This window comes from Neolamprologus multifasciatus, chromosome 2, assembly GCF_963576455.1.
Source record: "Neolamprologus multifasciatus chromosome 2, fNeoMul1.2, whole genome shotgun sequence".
In the NCBI taxonomy this organism is placed as follows: domain Eukaryota; kingdom Metazoa; phylum Chordata; class Actinopteri; order Cichliformes; family Cichlidae; genus Neolamprologus; species Neolamprologus multifasciatus.
The window spans coordinates 34,989,461-35,014,471 of NC_140440.1; the positions used below are offsets into that span (position 1 = coordinate 34,989,461).

A 25,011-nucleotide genomic window follows, 5' to 3' on the forward strand; every position below is an offset into this window, starting at 1 on the left:
GAGCCTAATGCGGCCCTGCAGGAGCCTCCTGCCGAGCTGAGCATGCCGACAGTGCTGTTGAGTGTTTGACAGAGCTGTGGGAGAGAGATGTACAACTGAGAGCATAGCCCGTATTCACAAGCTCCATCACTAGTGTGGGATGTGCATACAGTACATAAAATTCACAGATATGCAATCAACAGAACTAAGAATCCTATTTTTTCCTCCCCGCCCTTCTCTAAAACAGCCAGTCTCTCCTGTGCAATATCTAAACCGTCGCTGAAATATGCAAGTGTGCTGAAAATTCATGGAGAAAAACAGTGCTTCTTACTACCAGCACAGAAACACGTTCATGTGGACACACCGACACAAATACAGGGAGACTATAAAGCACTGCCATAGTCACTGTTCAATTCAATATCAGCATACTGTGACCACTTCAGCCTTTCATGTTCCCTTCAAAATAACGAGATTCAGCTCGCCTCTTCTGATTGAAGAGGAATGATTGTTTCTTCCTTTGAAAAGACATATGTTGTATAGAAAAGATGTGTGAGGGGAGGAATAAGGAAGGAGAGAAGCTTGCAGAAAAGGCAGAAAAACCCATAAAACCTCAAGCACAAAAAAGAAAAAGAGGACAAATGCTGATGGAAAGTAACCTCTTTTTCTCATCCCCCGTGGGAGCTGTTGTTGACTTAATCCTTCCCACACAACCCAGCCTCTGTCACAGCTAAAACCTTGCTTCTTCCACAGCCAGCAAAGGTCAATCCAACCATAAATGCCTGAAGACAAGTCATTCGGCAAAAAAACAACATTAGCTGGTAGGAAAAGTTCAACATGACATGACAACTGTGATAGCTATTACATATTTACAATGTTATTAAGTTATCCATAAAAGTATTTATAAAGTACCGTGTTGAACCCTCATATCTTCCCAGAAGAGCTTCAGTGTGCCATGATGCTCATTCTGTGAGTTTCTCCTCAAAAGATGTTCTCCTACTTGGTGTTCGAAAGCACTCTCTGACATAAAAGTCCATCTGTCTCCCACAGGTGTTAATTTAGGTTGAGATTTGGTGACTGCAAAGGCTGTAGCATGCGATTAATTTTTATACTCATCAAACCATTCAGTGACCTCTCATCGCCATTGGGTGGAGGCATTCTGGAGAGGACCATTCCCATCAGAATTGTAAAGTTTTATCATTAGACAAAGGTGATTGCTCAGAAAAGCTTTGTATCGATTTGCAGTGACCCTTCTGTCTGAGGGGACGAATGGACCCAAACCATACCACTAAAATGTCTAGAGCAGCATGAATGAGCCACTGTTGTAAGACATTGTGGCAAATATAGCATGTTCTGCCTAATAACTGCCAAGGGTATAATAGTAACCAGACTGTTTTTACAAAACAAGAAAAATGTATCGATACAGGGACAGCAGAAATCGATATTTTGTTACAAAAAAGTTTTTGTGGACTGGAACATGCTCTGACTTCAGATGTAATACAAACCGTTCAGTTTGTCAACAATCAAACTGAAATGAGAGAAAGACTGAGTGTGAGACTTTGTTATTAGATAAAATGAATATTGATAAAGTTTACCTTTATGTACAGAATCTGAATATCGCAAAATATTTTTAAAAATTGCAATAATATCGTATCGTGGGATGTTTGGTGAATCCCACCTCTAATGAGTAAGATGAAGAGCTTATAAATGAACAAATCTGACATTAAAAGGTGTTTAGTCTACCGAACTTGGATACGCTACAAAGCTACGACATAACAAATGAACTGGTAAACAAAGAAGCACAATTCTCATGGACAAAAAAAGACATTTGAACAATGACAAGAGAGCCCTTTATGCCTCCACAACAAGTCAAGAAAGGATGTACATGTTCCCTTGTCAATGATCAAAAGAGGACTTCACCACCATAACATCACAGGATTCACCACACAAAATGCTTTCAAACACAAAAAAATATCAAAAAGAGACTGATACAGTTTCAGATCTGGTTGTAGATCTAAGGACGAATGAAAAAGATATCAACCTGAATCAAAAGGATGGAAAGAGGATCGTTTGTAGATGCAAATGATACAATCGATGAGTTCACAAAGGAAGAAATGCACATGCCTATAAAACTGTTTATGACCAAAGGTTCCCTTTGACCTGCAAATGCAGCAGAAAGGAGGAACCTGGATTTGTCAGGTTGATGTCCGGGTTATTCAAAGAGATGGAATTCCAGTGTGGGCTCGTTTCCCTCAACTGCATTAGTACAGTTTGACTTTGTAGGTGTGACGGGGTTTTCCTACATAAAGAATGCTTCTCTCCATCATCTCAAACTCGTGGGCCATAGTCAAATTATGCACAGAACAGTAAGGCATGACTAGTTATCCAGATATTTACATCTGAGCCCCAAATGATAACCATTGGGGTTTCAAACTGTAGTCTACATGATAGTGTAGACTTATATTTTTATATTTATATTTATATTTATATTTCTTCATACATTCTTATATATTTCTATACTGTGTATTTTGTTGTACAGTTATTTTATTTTCAACTTTAATTTATATATTTTATCTTATTCTTTCCCAGTTAAATTTACCCTTCATTCTAATTTGTGTTGTACAGTTATCTCATTCTTAACTTAATTTTTATATTTTATTTTATTTTATTCCTTCCTGGTTAAATTTACCCTTTTTTATTTTCATATTTATTTCCTATCTTATTCATAGCCTTCTCTTTTTTTCTTTAGGCCACGAGCAGTTGTCCAAGCATTTCACTGCATATCGTACTGTGTATGACTGTGTATGTGACAAATAAAAAATTTGAAATTTGAAATTTTAGTGCCCTAACACATCCCAGTGAAGGATTCTGGGAATAGAATTTTCCTATAATTTGAGTCATTAAAGCAACAAATGTTCAGTATTTAGTAACAATGATAGCAAAGCATATTTAAAGATATCCTATGTGAAAGTATTTTGTCAAATAAATATTTCCTAATCTCACTCTCAGGCAACTTTTTATGTCAATCAGAAGAACTCTAAAATTTGCTTTCAGCCAATCAAAGAAACATCTTATTGAAACGGTCCCCTCCGGAGCATGTTTCCTTGATCTTAATTTAAAATAGAATCTATGTTGAACACTGGCTCAGGGCATGGGAGGCACACGCTATTGATGAATTTTTCATTCCTGTTCTTTTAAAGAACCAAGGACATGTGCCACATCAAATCTGCTCAACCCTCAGCACCCAGTTTAATAGCTTGCTTGAAACAAAAAGTCTTTTGAGGTATGTGGTTTTAAAAGGTAAGCAGGGAGGGAGGGCGCCTTGATTTCCTTTCAGGCTCACCATATTTCTTTTACTTTTTCCTTTTTTTAGGGTCCTTCACAAGCACTCCTGGCACTGTGAACGAACACTTGATTGGAGTTAAAGAGGAGCCAGATGTCTGCCTCATATCCTTGCAACTCTCTTTCTATGTCCCTTGTTTCCCATCTGGATGCTTTGCGATTCTCTATCCTAACGATAACTATTTGCTAACAGATTGTCCAAAAATCCTTGGCACTAACACAGAAGATTAGGCGCACAGGTAATTCACCTGAGATACATATAATATCAACCAATAAAACAAAAAAATGCATATCAACATCCTTCATTTCTCTTGCCTTTCTCTGTAAACTAAGACATTTAGGGGTTTTGACTGCTGATCATAAAAAGTTATGTCCACATTTTGCATATTGACTGAATGCTCTGGATGTGAATTTTTACCTAAGGTATTGATTAACTATTAACAGTAACTAATAATTTAGTGAGGAAAAAAGCATCTTTAGAAAATAATAATTTAAAAAATACATCAATAAAATACCTCAGGTGGATTGCAAATGAAACTATCTCAAAAATGAGGAAAATATCAAGGTTTAGTGCTTTTGCAATGCTGTGCGTGACAGACACACAAACATCTTTTCATTTAGATGTTGAATATACAGCCACATTTGAACAGATTAATGAAAACGACCTTGTAGTTGAACTACGTTACACTCCACGACATTAAGATGTGAGATTTTTCTAATGTATTCCTATCCTCCTATACCGTAAACAATCACGTAACTGCATACATCCGCACAACTCTGCACACAAGAAAATAAAGTTGACGTTAAAGACATCTTTAGCTACACTGAAATTAAAATGCCAACATTCCAATGCAGCAGAAAAAAGAAGACTGTTTATGAAGTCCAGCAGCTATAGCGAAGCCAATACAGCCTCTTCTGACCTTTTTCTCAGGTTGTCTGATGCGTTTTAGGATCTCTGGTCCAACCCACACACTGAAAACACACACAACCACACCAGCCATCTCACACCACACCTGACATCTCAGAACTGACCACGATGTTACCATGGAAATAAGCAGTCATCTGTCCAGTCATACAGATATTGATCACCTCCCTGTGGTCTAGAGATTGCAGTTTCTTTTTTTCTTTTGCCTGCATCACACAGCCTCTCACAATCAAAGGCTTTCACGTTAACACTGCAGTAGACATTGATGTATTGTTACAATGTGGCCCTTGACTTGTGACGTAAATCAGGCCAAGTTTTACAAAGCCTGACGCTGTAAAGCCATTGTAGTGGGTACAGGGAACTGCAGCACACTGCGTAAAACATGCAGTTACTTATATGTATATATTATACAAGGAATCTTAACATCAAGGGTAAAGACCACAAACTTGATGACACAGGGGCAGAATAGGGGCATTAATAGGGAATCCACACATTGAGAGCATATGCGGCTTTGCAATGTTGTACAGTTTAACAATGGTCAAAGTGGATTAAAGGTAATTCACACAGTCTATTCCTAACTCATTCTCCATGAGGAGAGTGCCAGGGAGGCTTCATGCCTTAGACAGAGAAGTTACAGTTTCCCTGCAGACAATCCTAACCCACACTTCCCTTACAGCACATAAGAGAGCACTCTGTCCAACCGACACACGCAGACAGCATGAAAATGGGAATCTGCCAGCAAAGCAGGGAGTTGTACTGTAGGCCATCATCGGCTAAATGCTCTCCATCTGCACCCCGAACACCCCCACTAGCTTTCAGTTGGGCTTTCAAGAATGACAGTTTATACCTGCCTGTATGTTAGCCATATCTATGGGCTACTGGTAGAGGGATAGCACAGAGGTTACAAATGCATCAGTATTAGGGCTGCCAAAGGCGATTATTTTGATAGTCAACTAGTCACCGATTATTTTTGCGATTAGTCGACTAATCAGATCATCATCCATTGGACGTAAAACGTACAGCTTATTGCACCAGCAGCATCTGCTCTTATATAACTAGCATTAGCTTACAGCTTTAAGTGTTTAAGGTGCTAACTAAAAATAAAGACAAGATGATAGTTTATTAAATTTTAATGAATTTTTCAGATTGTCTCGGTGGAGTTTAATAAACTCAGGCGTCTGCTCCTTGCCATCTAAAATATAACAGGTAGTGAAGGGAGTCTGGTGTTTTACGCCGGCTCCAGTGAGCCTTCAACCCTCCAGCTATCGAGCGGGTGGGTAACAGATGTCTCCAAAAACGTTGGGGCACTTTTAAAAATATGTGATGTCTTGATAAACCGAGCAGATATTTGAAGTTTACACAGCTATATTCCCCCTGAAAATATGTTAAAGGTTTATTTTGTGACCCAGAAAGAGTAATATTAAAACTAAGTAGCTGCCGCCATTGTTGGAAACTGGAATAGGCTGAGCCGAGCTATGAATTCTGGGATAGGTTGGGCCACGAAGGATACATCCGACTCACATTTGGAGGAATCTTCGACTCTGGAAAGCCTTCGTTGTGTCGCTGTAACGTAATGGGCCTATAAATGCGGCCTTCGAAGGATGCAGCCCGTAAATTTGGACACAGCTACGATACTGGAGACTGCTTCTTCTTCTTCTTCGGGGTTTAACGGCAGCTGGCATCTTTGTACATGCAGTGCTGCCACCTTCTGTTTCGGTCCGTTATTACACTCTTAAATCATACTATTTATTCCTGCGTCTTTCTGGATCTTACAAAGCTTCAAACGACGCGTCGACTATTAAATTAGTCGTTGACGATTTTAATAGTCGACAAATCGTGGCAGCCCTAATCAGTATGCTCTTGAGTTGGAAGCAATGCATTTGACCAGGGTCCCTGCATGGTTTGCAGAACTTCTTAATTTAGGTCTCACAATTCAAACTTGTATGATTTTGTCATAGTGAAAACAAATCGGCCATTACCGCTGATTGAAAGCTACTCAGTCCAGGTCAATAGGGGCAGAGCTGAAAAATCGGTTCTTTCAACGGAAATAACCAAGCACAAAAGAACAGTTTGACAAAGAAGGAGAAAACTCAATCGATACAAATGGTTCTGTTAAATGCCTTGCAGAGCGAGGTTTGTCTGAGATCATGAGCAGAGCAGAGGCCAGGTCACACAGTGCTACTTTACTTTGTCTGTGTGTGTCTGTTAAGCTTTACAGTCCTCCTAATCCTCACAAAGCTCTCAAAAGGTAATAAGCCACAGTTTAAAGTGACAATTCAACACTTGCCAAACTATGAACCAGTAGATATAAAAAAAAAAACACAAAATAATTTCTTCTTTACAAAAGAGGGATGCCATTTCGTAGGTGAAAATAAGTAATCTGCATATTATAATGTGAACAAATGAATGTGTTTACAATAGTATACTTCAAGTAAACTACCTGAAGTGAAATGAAGAAGAAGAAGAAGCATTTGTAAGGAACCAGTCGTGTTCCTGTCACATGGGGAGCTGTTGACAGCAAATTTTGATAAACAACCATAAATTTTTCCACTATCCTAATATGGTCGAATATTTCTGCTTTAGGCAGAAAAATATTGCAGTGCACTGTGGGTCAGTGTGTGTCTGTGTACAGTATTTATGAGTGTGTGCAAAGTCCTATTAAGTGTTATACTGTATATTTTTAATGTGGATCCAAAGTGTGGTACATGTGCACCTAAGAAAGGTCCTCAGTTTGATCTCAAAAAGAAACGTGAATCCCTTCGGGGTTGTGTCAGGAAAAACATCTGTCAAATTAAACACGTTCAATTGAATTTTATTTATGTAGCGCCAAATAACAGCAAGGCGACGTGTAGAGCTACCCCCTGTGGTGGGGGGTAGTCAGAGAAGCTTTACTGTATATTCTCTATGTGCATTGTATCTCACAGACAAAATGTGTGTGAATGTGAGAGTGAATGAATAGTGCTATTGTAAAGCGCTATATAAATGCAATCCATTATTATTATTATTATTAAAATCGTTTTGATAAACAGATTAGATTGAAGATTATGAGAATTTGTGTGAAAGCTATCCTTCTTTGTGGCTATTAAAGTATTGAAATGCTAATAGAAGTTACACTGCAATCAATTTCAAAGAGAAACAGCAAAAACCAACAAAAGGTTTCCCGACTCACTTTCAGGCTGTAGAATTTCAAGATTTCTCGTTTTAAAGTGCTAAAAATTTGTATGCAGGAAATGTGTTGACAGTTTATAGCCTTTTCAAATTAAAGCCCATTAGTAATATCACAGGTGAAAATGAAAAGCAAATGAAATGACCCTCACTTGCACAGTTCAGAATGCGCTCCTCAACATGCTTCCAAAACGAGATAAAATGATGTGTAATGTGTATTTGTGAGCTTAGGGAGTGAATAAAGACAGATACATAGAAGTACGAAGATTCACAAGCTAAATAAATAATGGGCTACTTACCGCGACTTTGCTCCCAGTTATCTGCATGCAGCGATCAGCGGAGGAGGTTAATGTGCAAAAAGACACAAACAGCACAATCATTAGTAAGGCCAGAGAATTCTCTCCATTGCACGTTGAAGCATTAGCGTAACTTATGGGACATCACAAAAATTCTTCACACAATTAAAGCACACGCTATACAAGAGAACATTCAAAACTGTCGTCACACGCTGAAGATAATGTCTGCGTTTGGCAGCTGCAGTGTTACAAATGATTTTGAATATGAATATTTGCCCGGCATATGAAAACACGCCGAAGTAAAAGTTGCGGCAACAAAAGCGGAAGTCATGTTTAGTCATGCCATCTTCCACACAAGGTATTAATTAAATGATTAAGGGGATAAAATATGATTGCCCTTGTGACTGACTGATTGAATGAGTGGTACAGGACAGTGGCTAGTGTGGCCAAAGACGCTCTGTGGACTGAAATCAATCTGCTGCCATTAACGTTGGGCTTCAGGTGTCAAATTTGTGTGGCGGAGCTACCTTGAACCCATGCAGTCAGCACGATTCTTGAAGTTTAACCTTGTTATTTGTCAATAGTGGCAGGTAACGGAAGTGATTTTCATTACTGCAACTGTGGGGCTTGTTTCACAGCAGGTGTCTGTCAGCAGAGTAAATGTATTCTAATCTGTGGTTGAGCTCTTCTTTCTCTGCCGTATGCTTCTGAAGAAATGCATTTTGACTGCAGGAAGTTACAGGACACACTAGGATACCCCGTCTCTCTAGTATGCAGAGAGAGGAAGTACAAAACCTTTTTGTTTCATTTACTGTCACGCACAAACTCTCTAGATCTGTGACCATATGATGCTTGATTCCCCTCTCCATCACTCCATCACATAAAGCATCTTCACGTCATCACCTGATCGCAGAAATACTCCTTTGTATTCACTATAACTACATTTTCCTTGCTTTCCTGCGAATGCAGCATATCGCTATTTAAGACGGTGCATTACCTGAACCCTGCAGATTAGACTCCTTGAAATAAGTCACATTGATGTAACTCAGAGCTCAGATATTTTGCATGGATATTGATGCCAACCAGATCAAATACGTATTTTTTATATTATTTCATAGCAGCTTGACCAAAATAGCAGACACTATCTTTAGTGTGTTCAGATAATAGTCAGAGAGGAGCTTAAGGGGGGACGGCACAGTTTCATTAACAAGTTTTTAGTTTGGGTACAATGTAACACCTTTTTCCTGAAACAAGGACAAGTTTTCTCATTTTACTACCTTTTGAGTTCTGATGCTTAGCAGGAGAAGTCAATAGGTACAAGTATACAGATTTTTTTATTCAGAACAAATACAATTATGTCTACTCTTTTTCTTTTTTCCAAATAATTACGTAAACACTTATCAGGCTAACAACAAAGTGCTTGAATGACCTCAGCAAATCCCACTCAGAGAAGAAGGTGGCACATTGGTTGCATCAAACAAACCAATATTTGAATAAAACTTTATTAAAAACACTAGAACGTCCCCCTGTTAAGACCCTGCCATAACACCTTTGCTGGATGAGACAGAGCAAGTCTGGAATTATACACTGAAATATTCACTGCTGGTAGTCAAAACGAAATCTCAGAGAAATTCTAATAGTATCAATTGTTTCGATTAGTTTGGCACATATGTGAAGGGAAGAAGGAAAATAAGATGAGAAAGAAGTGCAACTGTTCATGCAAAGCTGATGGACAAGGATGTCAGTAGACACACTGAAACACAGCTCATATTCAAATGAACAGGGTTAATGTGGAATTCTCCTGTGAAAAGACATCTCATTTGTGTTGGGGGTAATTTGCTAGACCCCTGCTGAGGCACCCTGGTACACTATGGGAAGTGTTCTCGAACTTTCCTGGCAACAGACCAGGAGAGAGGTGGCAATTCACAGGAGAGAGAGAAGAAGAAAAGCTTTAACTTCCCTTTGAAAGACATATTTTACAAGAGAAAACAAAGTAAGAATTAGTCTTTTTCCATTTTATGTCATTTTCGAGCCGAACAGCAGTTGGATGTGGTGTGTCAGTAAGCATGAAAGGTGAATATACTGTACATACAAGAAAGGAGCACCCCGTGAGAGAAACCTGAAGCACTTAAAGCTATTGAACTCCAGGAATACTGCCTATTCCTGAACACTAAGGCACATGTTCAATTGAGCAAGTCTGCAGAGACAGACAAGAAAAGGGTTACACAATACAAGCGGGATATTTCTTGTTCCGCCAGCATTTACTGATTTAAACTTCTAGCTCCAAGTCTACGTTCTCTGCAACTGCATTAAGTTGAGAAAGAAAGAGGTGAATTAAAGTGTGTGCACACAAATTTGACTACGTATTAGTGTGGTCTTATATTTCAATGACTGAAATGAAAGGTAAGTGTTAATCAGACACCTATTAAACAGCGTGTGGAATAAAAAAAAAAGAAAAAAGACAAACAAAGCATGTTTGTAGCCGTTTGACACCAACAAAAACCGCAACCTCCCAATGCAGCACACATCTTTGCTAGATGAGCAAAATGATATTAGCGTTGAATGCAGCAAGACAGAGAATCCAGACAGACAGACATCAAAATGCACTCCTACAGTCGATCACCGCTCACATGCGTATTAGCACCCATATGCAGCATTAGCCCCCAATAATGTCCAACCTTTAATTTACAGACATACAGGCTCATTCGTGCAGACTGAGTGGAAAAAAATGATGGTGATTGTGAAGTCTAAATTATAAAAGGAACGCTGCGTTACTGCGTTACTAAAACCGTGATTTTTTTGCGAGAATGTCTCATGACAGTGACGTAAGCGAGTGCGACGTTGGTGACAACAGCTGTGTGCAGATCAACAATGGATCATATATCGAGTGCAGAGAGAGTATGAGCGTGCAGCGTTTAAAGCGTGGAAGTACTGACCTTACTTTGAGTTTGATTCCATAAAAAGTGACAAAAACATTAGTGTCCGTTGTGCGTGGGAAGAAAACTTCTTTTTACAGCGAAAAAAACCCTAAACTTCCGAGCAAGCACCGAGTAGCTACGACGTAATGGGAAACTCACAGAGAAACTCGCGGATTCTTCCACTGACCGCGGCACACCTGCACCAGGGTAAACCTCCGCCTACCCCACTCCTGATTTACAGGTGAAAATAGAGCAACAGGACCGCTAGTCTTTGACTTTATTTATTTTCTGCTGTGTTTTACTTGCATCTATTTCAAAGACTGAGTGTAAACACACAAAAATATATATTTTATGTGCTGGAATGTGCAGAAAATAGGTTTAAATATTAAACAAATTTCTTCCAGTCAGAGAATGTTGCATATAATTTAATTTTTGCTTGATGCATAAAGTTAAAAGATTAAAACTAATAAAACAAGTTTTAAAAAGAGACTTTTCCATTTGATTACATTTTGTATGATGGATTATGCAGAAAAAGTAGAATTGGGCTGAAAGATCTATCACTTTATCACCTATTCAGGTTGTAAATCGTGTTTTTAAAAATTAACTAAGTAACTAAGTAATTAATTACTTTTGAAAATAAGAAATCAGTAAAGTAACTGGATTACTTTTTTGGGGAAGTAATCAGTAATTAGTTACTGATTACTTTTTCAAGTAACTTGACCCACACTGGCCATAACACCAGGCAAAACAGACAGCAATGAGTGACTGGGTTACTACAACCCACATCACACAGTCCAGCAGCAAAGCAACACTACAAGGCAGTTTGAGGAAGCTTTACTGTTACATACATTTGTAAATATTTAAATAAAGTAACATTAACAAATATCTTTTTTCATCTATCAGGACGTAAAAGAAAGCGAGGCAATTAATTGTATAAATACACTTTATTGAAAACAGGAGAACAAATCTACTGATGACTAAATTTTCCAACTTGGCCATTTTTCTGTTCTTGTTTTGTTTGTGTCTTGTATTTTTTTTATACTCTTAAAATAACAGAATTTCTTCCTGGAGTAATCTCTGATATACTCAGTGAAATAAAAGTCCTGCTCCTGTCTCTCTCATACTGTAGTTACAGGAGTAATTGTTGTGTATCACGTTGCTAACTGCAGCGCATTGGCAGCCGTGTCACATTACTATTGCAATCATATGTAAAGAAATTGCAAACTATTAAGTTGAAGCACATTATCTTTATGTATTATTGGTATGTAATGGCGTTTGGATATATAGCTGTCCTGTAATATAGTGTGACTGCGTGTGCACTTGCATGAATCAGCAAGCACACAATCATCACTGACATTCAACCACCTCCTTTCTTCAGACCTATTAAATGTGATAGCAGGGTGCTGACAGACATCCCATTTTGTCCTCTGTCCTTTGACTACATGGATTACGTTATTCATTTGAATAAAATATCAGTGCTCACAAAGCATAATGGGCCCTGTGTGGAATTCAATCATCTCGGATAATCATCATTATCAATAATGCCAGTTAATTACCATAACAATGAGGCAGGTAATAAATGATGATGTCAAGAAGGAGCTACCAGGTTCAGGAAACAAAGAGGACAGAAATCACTTTTTTTTCTTCTTCTTCTTCAGAAGTGATCTGAATTTTACAGCACGAGGCCATAACTTCAATAGACAATACGAGAATTTATCATACATTCATGGATTGCTGCCAAAACTGTTATTGCTTAAAATGATTAAGCGTCGCCTCTCCACCAAATTACTCCAACACAAAACAGGCAAAATCATTTTAATTAATTTTATATCTAATCTCATTTTAAAACAACTGAGAGTCAACAGACCAACAAAATAATTCTGCTAAGCATCCATAGCATGCAGAACTAAAGGGTAAAGCATGCTATGGTGCAGTGTAAAGAATCATCACAGGTTCACCTGTCAGACATTTGTCCTATTTCACTCCTGTATTTGATTGCAGTGCCTCTCATTGATATACTGCAGCTGAACTAAGAGCAATATTAAACATCTTCTTTAGAAACAAATAATGCAGCAAGAAGACACCACCAAAAATTCACATGCAATTATACACCACAAGCATGTGGTGTATAATCAGGTTAATTATGGAGTTCCACAGGGTTCGGTGCTAGGACCAATTCTGTTTACATTATACATGCTTCCCCTAGGCAGCATCATTAGAAGACATAGCATACATTTTCACTGCTATGCAGATGACACCCAGCTCTATCTGTCCATGAAGCCAGATAACACACACCAATTAGTTAAACTGCAGGAATGTCTTAAAGACATAAAGACTTGGATGGCCACTAACTTTCTGCTTCTTAACTCAGATAAAACTGAGGTCATTGTACTCGGCGCTGAAAAGCTTAGAAATATGGTATCTAACCAGATTCTTACTCTGGATGGCATTACCTTGGCCTCCAGTAACACTGTGAGGAACCTTGGAGTCATTTTTGACCAGGATATGTCCTTCAACGCACATATTAAACAAATATGTAAGACTGCGTTCTTCCATTTGCGCAACATCTCTAAAATTAGAAATATCCTGTCTCAGAGTGACGCTGAAAAACTAGTTCATGCATTTATTACTTCCAGGCTAGACTACTGCAATTCATTATTATCAGGATGTCCAAAAAACTCACTGAAAAGCCTTCAGTTAATCCAAAATGCTGCAGCAAGAGTACTGACAGGGACTAGAAGGAGAGAGCATATTTCTCCTGTTTTGGCTTCCCTTCATTGGCTTCCTGTTAAATCCAGAATTGAATTCAAAATCCTGCTCCTCACATACAAGGTCTTAAATAATCAGGCCCCATCTTATCTTAATGACCTTGTAGTACCATATCACCCTATTAGAGCACTTCGCTCCCGCTCTGCAGGCCTACTTGTTGTTCCTAGAGTATTTAAAAGTAGAATGGGAGGGAGAGCCTTCAGTTTTCAGGCCCCTCTTCTGTGGAACCAGCTTCCAGTTTGGATTCAGGAGACAGACACTATCTCTACTTTTAAGATTAGGCTTAAAACTTTCCTTTTTGCTGAAGCATATAGTTAGGGCTGGACCAGGTGACCCTGAATCCTCCCTTAGTTATGCTGCAATAGATGTAGGCTGCTGGGGGATTCCCATGATGCATTGAGTTTTTCCTTTCCAGTCACCTTTCTCACTCACTATGTATTAACAGACCTCTCTGTATTGAATCGTATCTGTTATTAATCTCTGTCTCTCTTCCACAGCATGTCTTTATCCTGTCTTCCTTCTCTCACCCCAACCGGTCGCAGCAGATGGCCGCCCCTCCCTGAGCCTGGTTCTGCCGGAGGTTTCTTCCTGTTAAAAGGGAGTTTTTCCTTCCCACTGTTGCCAAAGTGCTGCTCATAGGGGGTCATATGATTGTTGGGCTTTTCTCTGTATCTATGAAGCGCCTTGAGGCGACATTTGTTGTGATTTGGCGCTATATAAATAAAATTGAATTGAATTGAATTGAATTGAAAAGCATGTGACTGGACCGTCCACCTATGATTGAGTAAGTCAGGGATTGCCTTAAATCTGGAAGATTTTGGCACAACAGGGGGAGAAGTGAGGGATATAAATCAAAACTGCAATCAAAGGCGTGGATTTCAAGCATGAGGTGTGAAGAAAGGCAGCAAAAGCGAGCGTGTTTAAGAGCAGATGACAAAGCAAGCAAAAAGCATCGTGTTGTCATTCTAGAGAGGCACGTTAAGTGTTGTGATATTGCAGCCCACCAGTTACAACTGTACGATATATCTTAGCTTATAAAGACATAACTCTGAAATGCGTCCTCTCACTTACAGATTTGGCCGTGGCTGAGATGTACTGGACCACCATCTCGCGTTTGGTGCTCAAGTCCTTTTCTCGCAGAGGCGCTTTGCGATCCTCATTCAGGTTCATGTCCTCCTACACAACAAGAAAGGTTAATGATGAAGCTCAGTTTTAAGTAAAAACAGATTTTACAAAAATACTTGACATTTGAACTTGAATTTAATAAAACATTTCAAATCAACTGCATTTCACAACCTCAAACTTGTTCCCGTGTTATTGACAGCACAATGGTTTCACTAACAACAAACACACAATTATTGTTCCATTTCCACTAAAATCCTTTAATAGAAAATCCTGCATTTCCAAGGCTGAAAACAAGTTTGCTGTCTGTGTCTTTATTAACGTCACGTGGCTCAGCAGCAGAAAATAATGGCAATAATAATTAGTCCTTGAAACGAAAGTAGCAAGGCTGCAGCAATAAAAACTGTACACCCCAACTCAGAACAGGAGAACAAAATCAAACACACTGCTTCTATTGAGGCCATGCAATCACATCAGATAGGCTGGAGAGGCAGTATCTCTGTGTTATTGGGAGTATTATCTTCATGCTACTTTAATTCTGCATCACAAAAGAGGTCTTTCATGTGAGAGACATCAGGGGATAGAGCGAAGGCTGGACAGAGCACTAAAAGCTAGGGAATGACATGATGATTAGAATGGAGGGGGATGTTTATCAGAAGCACTCTCTCACAAAGAGATGGGTAGAATGAACAGAGTGAAAAAACATCCTCCTCGGGGTTTTACAATGGTGCATCTAAAGGTGTGGAGGCATGCTGCCCTCTGCTGGCAAGCAGAGGAAATCATTTGTCTTTTAGTGCACGCTGATCTGTTCTGACAGTGATTTCCTTTCATGCAGTTAAGTGTAAAATTCAGCTAGAGAATAAAAACGAAGCATCTGAGTTGAAAGTAAGAACGCTGTTTTGCGCAGAGGTTTGAATGTCTTACCACAAATAACCTGATTCAAAAGGTTTTTCTTCATTTGTTAGCGAAGCATGGGCAGGAATTCCATCCAGGGGCACGGTGACCTGGATTCCTTCAAGCATATTTCCTCTAGTAAATACCCTTTGAGCTACAAAAATCATTAATATCTCTGGGAGATAGAGGAGGGGAGAAAGTGCAGCTGAAACTTTTACAATTGGCAGGTTTTTTCACCCAAGGAAACCAGCAGGTTTTTCAATTAATCTCTGAACCCTGCTAATTTATCTGCTTAATTGGCATTCAATAAAGGAGGCAAAATGTGATGGGGTGAGTACATTATGGGAGGGGTAGGAGCAGTGGGCCTGCGGGACGCTTGTCAGGGGGCAAACTCGAGGAATGAGCCCTCATGTTTCGCCTCCAAAATGATTAATGCTCTATTATTAATTATACCCTCACAGGCTACATAAAAAGGAGTCTCAAGATATCATGCCTTTGCTGCTGATGTGACTGAAATGAGGAGATTGAGCTTGTATAAATGACGGCGAAGTTACGGGGACAAAGACTCCTTGTTTGTCTCACGCTGGCAAAATCGACTAAGATGTATTTTTACAGAAGCCGGGCAATAAAAACAGCAGAATCTCTGCTGATTGCTTCGTCCTAAATATAGTCGAAGCAATCAAGGATTTTTCGTATGTATTGTGCAACGCTCTTGACTAGCCAGTAACCTAAATCCAACTGAGCAGGTGTTTGACTCACTAAAGACCAGCCCCCAAACAAGCAATAACCGAAGATGGCTGCACCACAGGCCTGGCAGCACCTCACCAGGGAAGATACCAAGCATCTGCTAAAGTCTGTGGATGGTAAATTTCAGGTATTCATTAACTGCAACAGATTTCCATCAAATGATTGCATAGTTTAAGGTTATAATTTGACCTATAAAATGAGTTTGCCCTTGTATTAAAAAGGCGTAAAAGAAATTATTGCATGGATCATATAATGCTGACGTAAGCGCCCTAATATTAAATCTTGAGCACAATGCAAACCGTTAGACACTCACTGCTGTGTTTAGTTTCTAAAATATATATAAAATAATACAAGATGGCCCTAAAATTCCAAAATCCTGTAGTGTGGTACGCCTAAAACAGAGCAAAAGCAGGGCACTACAGGCTTTGTATCAATGAAAGGGAAAATTAATGGGAGCCATCAAATGCATCTCAGGCAGAAAACAGTATGGAGTGCTCACCCTATGGGGAAAACTGGATCTAAGAAAAGTAGAAGTATAAAATGTTTTGCTTCAACTGTGACAAATCAATTATTTTGTCCACTAGCCTCAAGTCTGATCCATGAGTGTGTAAGGGCACACGCAGTAATTCTCCTGTGGGCTGGTTTTAATGTCCTGGTGCAGAGTGGAACTGCTGAGGGATCACATAGGAGCTTATTACGAGGAGTGTTCATCCTGACAAGGCTCACAGAGAGGCACATAAACCCCCAAACTAGCCACAGCAGCACTGCAATGTCACATTCTTCTTTCACTGCTCCTCTGTCTTTGCGCGCACCTCAATACCGTTCCCCTGCTCGAAAAAGATATTCTCTAAAGAGCGGAAACGGAGACAAATTGGCACAGAAATCAAATCAGTCGAATCAATCAAGTACGGATGTCATGCTCTTGCAGGTTTTCATGCTGGCAGCCAAGTAAAACCATCATCTGGGCAATAATGCCACGACTGCTAATGGCGACTTGGGAGGAGAGTGCCAATATGCAGCAGCTACTGACACATATTCACACCATCAGGCAGAGTAAATTGAGGAGATGAGTTCATGCGTTTGACCTCACAAACACCACGCCTATGCTAGTGTAAAGTCATGACTGGTTATGGTGATACGTCGAGGTTTAGTAAAAATCTTCACCAGAACAGTGAATTCTTTTTATATGTTGTTTTTGTGCTATTAGTGAGTCGACGACAGCATTATAGCTGCGTTCCTAGTGAGACGCAAATACATGAAATTTCATCTACTGATTTATGTCTACGCATTTTGATGAGATCCTGTGAATTCAAGCTGTGCACATCTTAGGAAATTCTGTGACAAAACACATGGAGACATACAAACACAATGCCCCCCTAAGGCAGCGCTGAAAGTAAATGTTTTCCATGCATTTTAACTTTCCCCCCTGTACTTTTACAAATATACTCCTGCTCTTAATGGTTGGCTTCAAAAATTCTAGAAAGAGTTCATTTGGGTTTCCTGGCCACTGACTGAGTGTTTCTTCCTATATTTTGACAAACCCTTTTGATGACCTTTCAGTAATAGGCTACGTGCTATTTAGGCTTTGAGATACACAGCGCGATGTGTAACCACTTTGCAGCGGAAAAAAGTATTTTCACTTTCCTGCTAGTCATTAACGCACAGTGGGGGGTCTCACTAATATGCCATGGGTCAGCCCTTTATTTGAAGCCAGCTAGACATCAAGACTGCAACATGTAGGAGCGTAATAACAATCAATTACAGAATGGGTGCAGAGACAAAGAAGACAGAGAGCAACTGGAATGTGTGTTGAACAGATAGATGTTGAGGAGAAGCTACTATCATCAAAAGAAACTACACACCACAGTTGCTTCTGTGTTTACCAGGTTTGACCAGAAAAGTTTACTGTCTATGAGTGTAAATAGCGCTCGCTTAAAAAGTACATAAGTAAATAACCCTTTTTTTATTTTAATTTCATTACTGTAATTATACTTCCCAACCCAAAGTGTCAAGGCCTGTCAAATGTCAGACCAACAAACATGCCTTCTGTGTCATCTGTCACTGAGCAAATTGAAGCCTGGGTTTAATGTCACGCCGCTGTGAGCACAAACATAGTAATTGAGAGGTGAACTGAGTGACAGGGATGAGCACCCAGGCAAGAAAACACTGAGCACTCGCCTGATGAAAACCAGGAGCGCTGGTCGTATTTCTCTGGCCCTGGCAATAAAGACCATTGTATGAGAAAAAAGGAAAGGCAGGCACCGTACCACGCACACATACACACTCAGAGACATTATCCACAATAGTACACACAACCTATGCAATGAAGCCAGAGTAATTCAGCTCCTCACTTCAAAGAGATGGGCTGAAAGCTTTTTGTAAGATTTCAATCCTGCAGTACATAAGGCCAAAAATGCATTTCAATGGAGAAAATCACAAGTGTGACAGAGCTTTGACCCCACAGATGAGTGCGAAGTGAATTTCAAAGTTTGGTACTTCTCACACTGGCCTAAGGAATACGTAGGTGGAGACCGGCCTCACAAAAGCTTAACATCTGAATATGAAACATTTACATTTTCTATAAATCTCAGGTCGTTTTGGTTCAGTTAAAAGGTAATATTGGTTCCATAATCTTTTATATCAACAAATCCAATGAAAACACAGAAACCACAATGAACTAATTAGGGTTGGGGAAAAATGGATACTTTGTAGCATGGTGATATTTTGTTTGCTAATAATGTATCGATACAGGGACAGCAGAAATCGATATTTTGTTACAAAAAAGGTTTTTGTGGAATGGAAGAGGCAGTCATGGCCACTGATCGATGATCATAACAATTTGCATAGTAACGATCATGAAACTAAATTCACACCCCATTGTTGGGCAATAGTGCTATTTTCAGTCATTATGCAAACATAGAGTTTATCAGGTTTGGAAAACATACAGTCAGCTGAGACTGAAGGAGTCACTTGGATGAATGATGAAGTATCTCTTCCACTTTAATCAACTTCCTGGTTCCTCCCCGGTAGTGTACTCACAAAAAACAACAACAAAAACCCGACAGTTTAAATATTACACCTGTTTCTCCTAGCCTGTGTCTACTAGGGGTGGGGAAAAAATGGATACTGTGTAGCATGGTGATATTTTGTTTGCTAATAATGTATGGATACAGGGACAGCAGAAATCGATATTTTGTTACAAAAAAGGTTTTTGTGCTCTGACTTCAGAGCATGTTGATCCTTTTTCTGAGCAACAATCCTGACATTCCTTCACTGTCCAAATGTGTTTAACTTGTTTTATGGCAGCAATAAACATGACAGTTTACTTATTTTAATTTAAGACATGTTTTATTTTAATTAAGTTTAAAACTTTTTTATTTAATGTAAAATTATATTTTGTTTTAATTTACTTTCAAATTCTTCAGTTGCTGAAGGGGCTGCATAGTTTTCATAAACTGCATAGTTCAGAATAGCTATAATTGTACCAGATGGTTGATTCAGTTAAGTTGGACTAGACTGTAATACAAACCGTTCAGTTTGTCAACAATCAAACTGAAATGAGAGAAAGACTGAGTGTGAGACTTTGATATTAGAGAAAATGAATATTGATAAAGTTTACCTTTATGTACAGAATCTGAATATCGCAAAATATTTAAAAAATTGCAATAATATCGTATCGTGCGTTAAGTATTGTGATAATATCGTATCGTGGGATGTATGGTGATTCAAAATTAGAGAGACAACGCTGAAGTTTCCTGCGTAACCCACCTGCCCGTCTCACCTGAGGCGTAAAAGGCCTTCTTCAGGCTTGGGCAAAATAAACGCCATGATGCAGGAGAGAAACCACATGATGCTGACACAATCAATTATAAACCACGTAATTTTCAGCGCCTCTTTTTTTGTTAATTAAAAAAGAAAAAAAGAACAATAACACAAAATAAACAACACAAGCATTGGCTTCTTTCCTCCACTAACTAATCTCTGGAGATTGTGAAAGCCTCCACCATTATTAAGACTGTGGTGTTGTTTCAAAATAATCTATGCCTGCATTTTTCATAATGAACACATATGTCATCCGGTGCTACATTATAGTTTAGTGGAGCCTTTATAATTGTCTTTGGACAACAGCAGAGATACAGATAAATAAAAATGGTTGTGTCAATACAACCATGGGATTACTGGACAATTAAAATTAAAGACAAGCTATTTAAAAGTAATTTAAGCATCACGGTAAACTCCAGAAAATAGACTTTAATAAAAATTGGTTAATTTATTGCACGCTGTTTACTTCAAATGAGGATCAGGAGTTGCAGGAGTTGTCTACATTACCCCAAGGATATCATGCTAACACATAGGTACTAAAGGTTGTGTGTGTCATCCTAATATTGTTTTGTGGGGCTTTAACAAAGATGGTATGGACATAACTATATAAACGTATAAGTTACACCAAAGTTTTTAAGTCCTGGATTGATGCTAACGTTAAAAAAATCACAGTTATCTCTAAATCCACAGATAAAGCTGTCTCGACTAGATGACAGCTCTGTGGGATCCTGGTTTCAATCATAATGTTGTTAATGTTAATCAAATTGTTTCTTTAGTTAAAAGAACAGCATATCATCCCTGTTTGAAAGGACTTTTTTAAGAGACACTGTATAAAACCAGGGTCGGTCTGCAGAGCAATCATTCTATTATCATCCCCCAGCAGCAAAACAAGAATGCATCTGTAGTGAAATATAGATATAAAAATGCCTTTCAAGCCCTTTTTTGCTTTAACTAGCTCCACACATACTCAAAATAACAGCACTGTTTAGTACAGCAGATGATGTTTTGCAAGAGAAACACAAAGCTTACCATCATCTTCTCAAAGAGGTCAATGATTTCTTTTTCTGAGAGGTTCATGGACCGCTCATCAAAGAGGGGCTGAGGAACAGGAAGTTCAGTTTGGGTGGACAGGGGATCTGTTGGGTGCTGTATCAGGAGCTTTTCCTTCTTCGTCCCCGTTTTCCTAAAACTGGTGATACGATCACGCTGAAAGAAAACAGATTCATTGACATGTTAAAACATCGCACTGCCATAGTTGTTTCGACTATAAAGTATATGGATCATTAAGAAAAAAAAATTGTTTTTAAAACAACTAGATTGAAAGTTTGTCTCCTGCTATCAAAAGACAGCACGATTATTATGCACTGATTTCAGGAACAGATGTGTTTCTGCAAACAAATGAAAGTGAGGTTAAAACAGAAAAAAAACTATAGATTTTTTTTCTTTCATTTTTATTTGTATTGAAGAAAATAATTACAAAAAATATCTGCCGCATACAGCAAACACCTGCATTTTGTAGATTCCAGTTTGACTTAAAAAACAAACAACTAAATAATATACTCACCATCAAACCCACAGGATTGCTCAGTTTATGCTCAAGTGATTCTAGCACACAATGCCACTTTTTAAGTTTGCAGGGTAGGGTACTAAGAGACAATCCTTTTTATATTAATGGTTAATCCTACTCTTATGAATGCAGTAACATTAAGTGTAAAAGCAGAAAAGTATATGAACTGCATGCAACCAGTCACTGTTAGTATTATCAAAGGGAGAGAACATGCTGGATGAATGAACAGATATAAATGAAATTAACAGACAGACATATAATGATGACATGCACGATGCCGCAAATGTCAGTTTACTGAAGTATCACCAGATGGATCAAACATACTGAAAGCTGATTATTGCAGCAGTAGCACGTAATAATAATATGTTGGCTGTACAGCCCAAAACTCATGTAATACTACTACATGCGTCGGGCTATTTGTTAACTAAGGATATTAAAAAGGCCCCAGGTAAAACCATCTAATCAGAAGTGCTACTAATAATTGCACACTAAATGATCTATGACCTGCTTACAAAAGCAGAGATGCTGAGGGCTAAGTTATGTTCGTAATGAAAAATTTAGGCAAACAGACCTTGTTGGTGCAGAGTGCACTACAATAAAACATGTCTTTCACGGCTTTAGAGAGCGCTGCTGCGGACAGACTTATCATTATTTGCTAATGTGTAGAAACCCATTGCATCATTTTACCACATGATGTAACTCATATACAGTTAAAATTTAAACAATTTGCTTCTGGCACATTTGATCCATCCATATACTTCAGTTAAAAGTCCCATGCAGCTATAAGAAAACGTGAGAGGATGTAAAACAAAACTAATCACACCAAAATTAAACCAAGCACCTTACCATATCATCAGCCAATGTTTTTATGTGTATGTTCTGTTGGAGGGAGGGCACAGTGTGAAAAACAATCCAACAGAAAACGACAACACTGGCAAGTGCACGTCCCGTCTCAAGTGTTTCCACATGTACAGCGTCCCCTGGATACCGCAGCGTTTTCTTCTCTCTTTGGTATCAGAGTAGAAAATGCTGTTGCATTTCCCTCTGAGATACCAAATTACATTTTTAATAATGCTTGCATACATTAGAGAATACATTAAACACATGTGCAAATTGTCTTGGTACCACAGAGGGCAATAGCTCATTCCTGTCTTGAGCAAATCCCAAATACTGTACATGTGCATATGCAGGATATGGTAACACTTGATGATCAATAGGGTAAAAGTAAAAATGTTTGTGTTCAAGAGTGAACACGACAAATACAAGCACACAAAATGAGGTCCATCAGAAAGCACCCATAAGCAAACACATCTACAAAACCCAGAAAAACCCAATAACATGCACGTTAGCACTGCTAGGTTCAAGTTTGTGTATTCCCAAAATAATACATTTTCCCAGGGAATGTTGTTACAGCATGACACAATTAAACACCAAAAGCTTCTTTTATTCCTGTAATTTGTGTTCTGAAGAGCATCCTTTGTAGTGACAGTGGCCCAAAAACAATTCAACCACTTCTCCTAATCCAGATATTTATCTCCATCTCAGACACACTAAGAATGGCTACTGCCAAAGGCTTGTGGCTCGGCAAGGGACAGCCATTTGAAACACACCTCAAATGGGAATCAGTAGCAGCGCTGCCATATGCTGTGGCGCTCGGCTGTAAAGTACTAATGAGTGGGGAGATGTGGGGTAGCGATGGCCATAAAGCCTGCCTCCAGCCGCGGATTTCTCCACTATTCTAATCAGGAAGCTACTGATGCTGCGGCGAGCAAACAGATTGGCGCTAACCTGCACCTCCCTCTGTGTATCTTCATCGGCTGTCGCTCTGGGCAACAGTCGAACTGCCATATCCATCACTAGTTTTGTCGGCTACAACTGATCAACAGTTGGGAGATAAAGCTATTGACTAGAAAGAACGAAGCGTCAGTCTCGATGTGCAGCGTTACCTAAGCTGTTAAAATAACACAGGCGGCGTTACATATAGAGGGTTCTTGTCCAGGTATTTGTTTCGGTATTGTGAAAGCCTTTATTGCTTTTAAAAAGGCAGCATGACACTTCCCAACATGTGTAACGCTAATAATTTAACCCGAGCAACAACTTTTCTCATTTGTAACTCAGTACGTATGTATCATTAAGCCCAGCATTCTCTAGCAGCCTAAAACTGTGTGAAACAATAGCTAATTTTCAAATGGAGTACTTAAACATTTTCTAATCAATTTAACAACAATCAAACCACTGTTTGGTTAATTGCCTTGACTTGAGGGCCTTTCCTTGCCCATTATCTTGGCAACATCGCAACATTGCAATTTAACATCTAACAATTAAGCTTGCATGTCCTCTGGGCTTCTCCCGCTTATTAAAGTAAACTTTTTCATCATAATAAATGTTTATTACCAAACACATATTTCTCTAAATAACCTAATCAAATTAGCTCTGGGTCCCTCCTTAATCAAATATGATTATGAGTCCATGCAGATCCTTAAAAATGAAAACACAAAGCAATATCCCACAACTTGAGAACCAATTTGGGGACACAAAACCATACAAGTATGCATATTTCCTACAATAAATGTTAAAATTAATATTACACACTACAATTAATGTTAGTGTTACATTAATTTGTGTAAAGATATCAAATATCACCAGGTGGAAGAAGAAATACGTTTCTTTTCCAGGCTGGACAAAAGACTAGTTTTGTTTCAAAGTGACTATAATTGCATATCTTTTAAATAGCAACGCTTGTTATTCTCAACCAATTAAACAAGACCATCTGCGTGATGTCATTTTAACTCACTCACTGGAACTATCACTATAAAATCAGTAGCCACGATGCCACTGTAAAATGGGTTTAGAAGGAAATTAGCTTTTACTTTAATTAGTTCTAATAATAAAAAAGAATTACTGTGAGATAGCCATTGTTGGCAGTAAGGCCTGTAACACAAAGTGCTTCTGACAGTTCTTGGCAAATTCATTAAACTACCTCGTGTCCCTGTTTAATCAGACGCTCTGTTCATCTACATTCTAGCAGATTTTAGCAACGATTCCTGATTTTCAGCAAGCAAAATTTAAATTTGGGGGAAATAAAATCAAAGCTGATAAAAGAGACTTTAAGAAAACTGTGAGAATTGTATAATTAGCCTTGAATGCTGCAAGTAGCATCAGTAGCACAGCAAAAAAACCCAAACCTTGTGTTTTATTAGGCGCTCATTTGTTTAACTTCTGTTGCTTATTCAGAAAATTAAAATGAACAAAGTCATTGTCAACAGAAAAATATTTTTTTGGTCAAAAAGAAAATATTTTTAATCTCTTTATTAATATAGAGTTGTTGTTTTTTTTTACAATATAAAGCACATTGAGGCAGCTGTTGTGGTTTCACATCATGTAAATTAAATTAAATTTACATGAGTTATCAGCTCGCTCCTAAACTGAAGTATTGACAAGCAAGAAAAATTGCATTACTTAAAATAC

The 25,011-nt window shown here is 38.6% G+C and overlaps 1 protein-coding gene across 9 annotated transcripts in view; it reads right to left on the reverse strand.

Annotated features, from left to right (window-relative positions):
• diaph2 (diaphanous-related formin 2) overlaps window positions 1–25,011 on the reverse strand; it is a 421,028-nt gene that overhangs the window by 383,111 nt on the left and 12,906 nt on the right. For 7 of the 9 annotated variants that reach the window (XR_014868698.1, XM_085130720.1, XM_085130737.1 and 4 more), the window contains exons 3-6: window positions 22,390–22,422; window positions 21,006–21,182; window positions 14,463–14,567; window positions 7,708–7,728 (exon numbers count right to left, since the gene is read on the reverse strand). Coding sequence is in view for 8 of the 9 variants with exons in the window: in XM_085130720.1 (XP_084986846.1) it covers window positions 7,708–7,728; window positions 14,463–14,567; window positions 21,006–21,182; window positions 22,390–22,422 (336 nt within the window). In the remaining variant the exon portion in view is untranslated. The remainder of the gene's footprint in view (window positions 1–7,707; window positions 7,729–14,462; window positions 14,568–21,005; window positions 21,183–22,389; window positions 22,423–25,011) is intronic. The other 2 variants (XM_085130728.1, XM_085130725.1) reach the window with 2 other exon arrangements.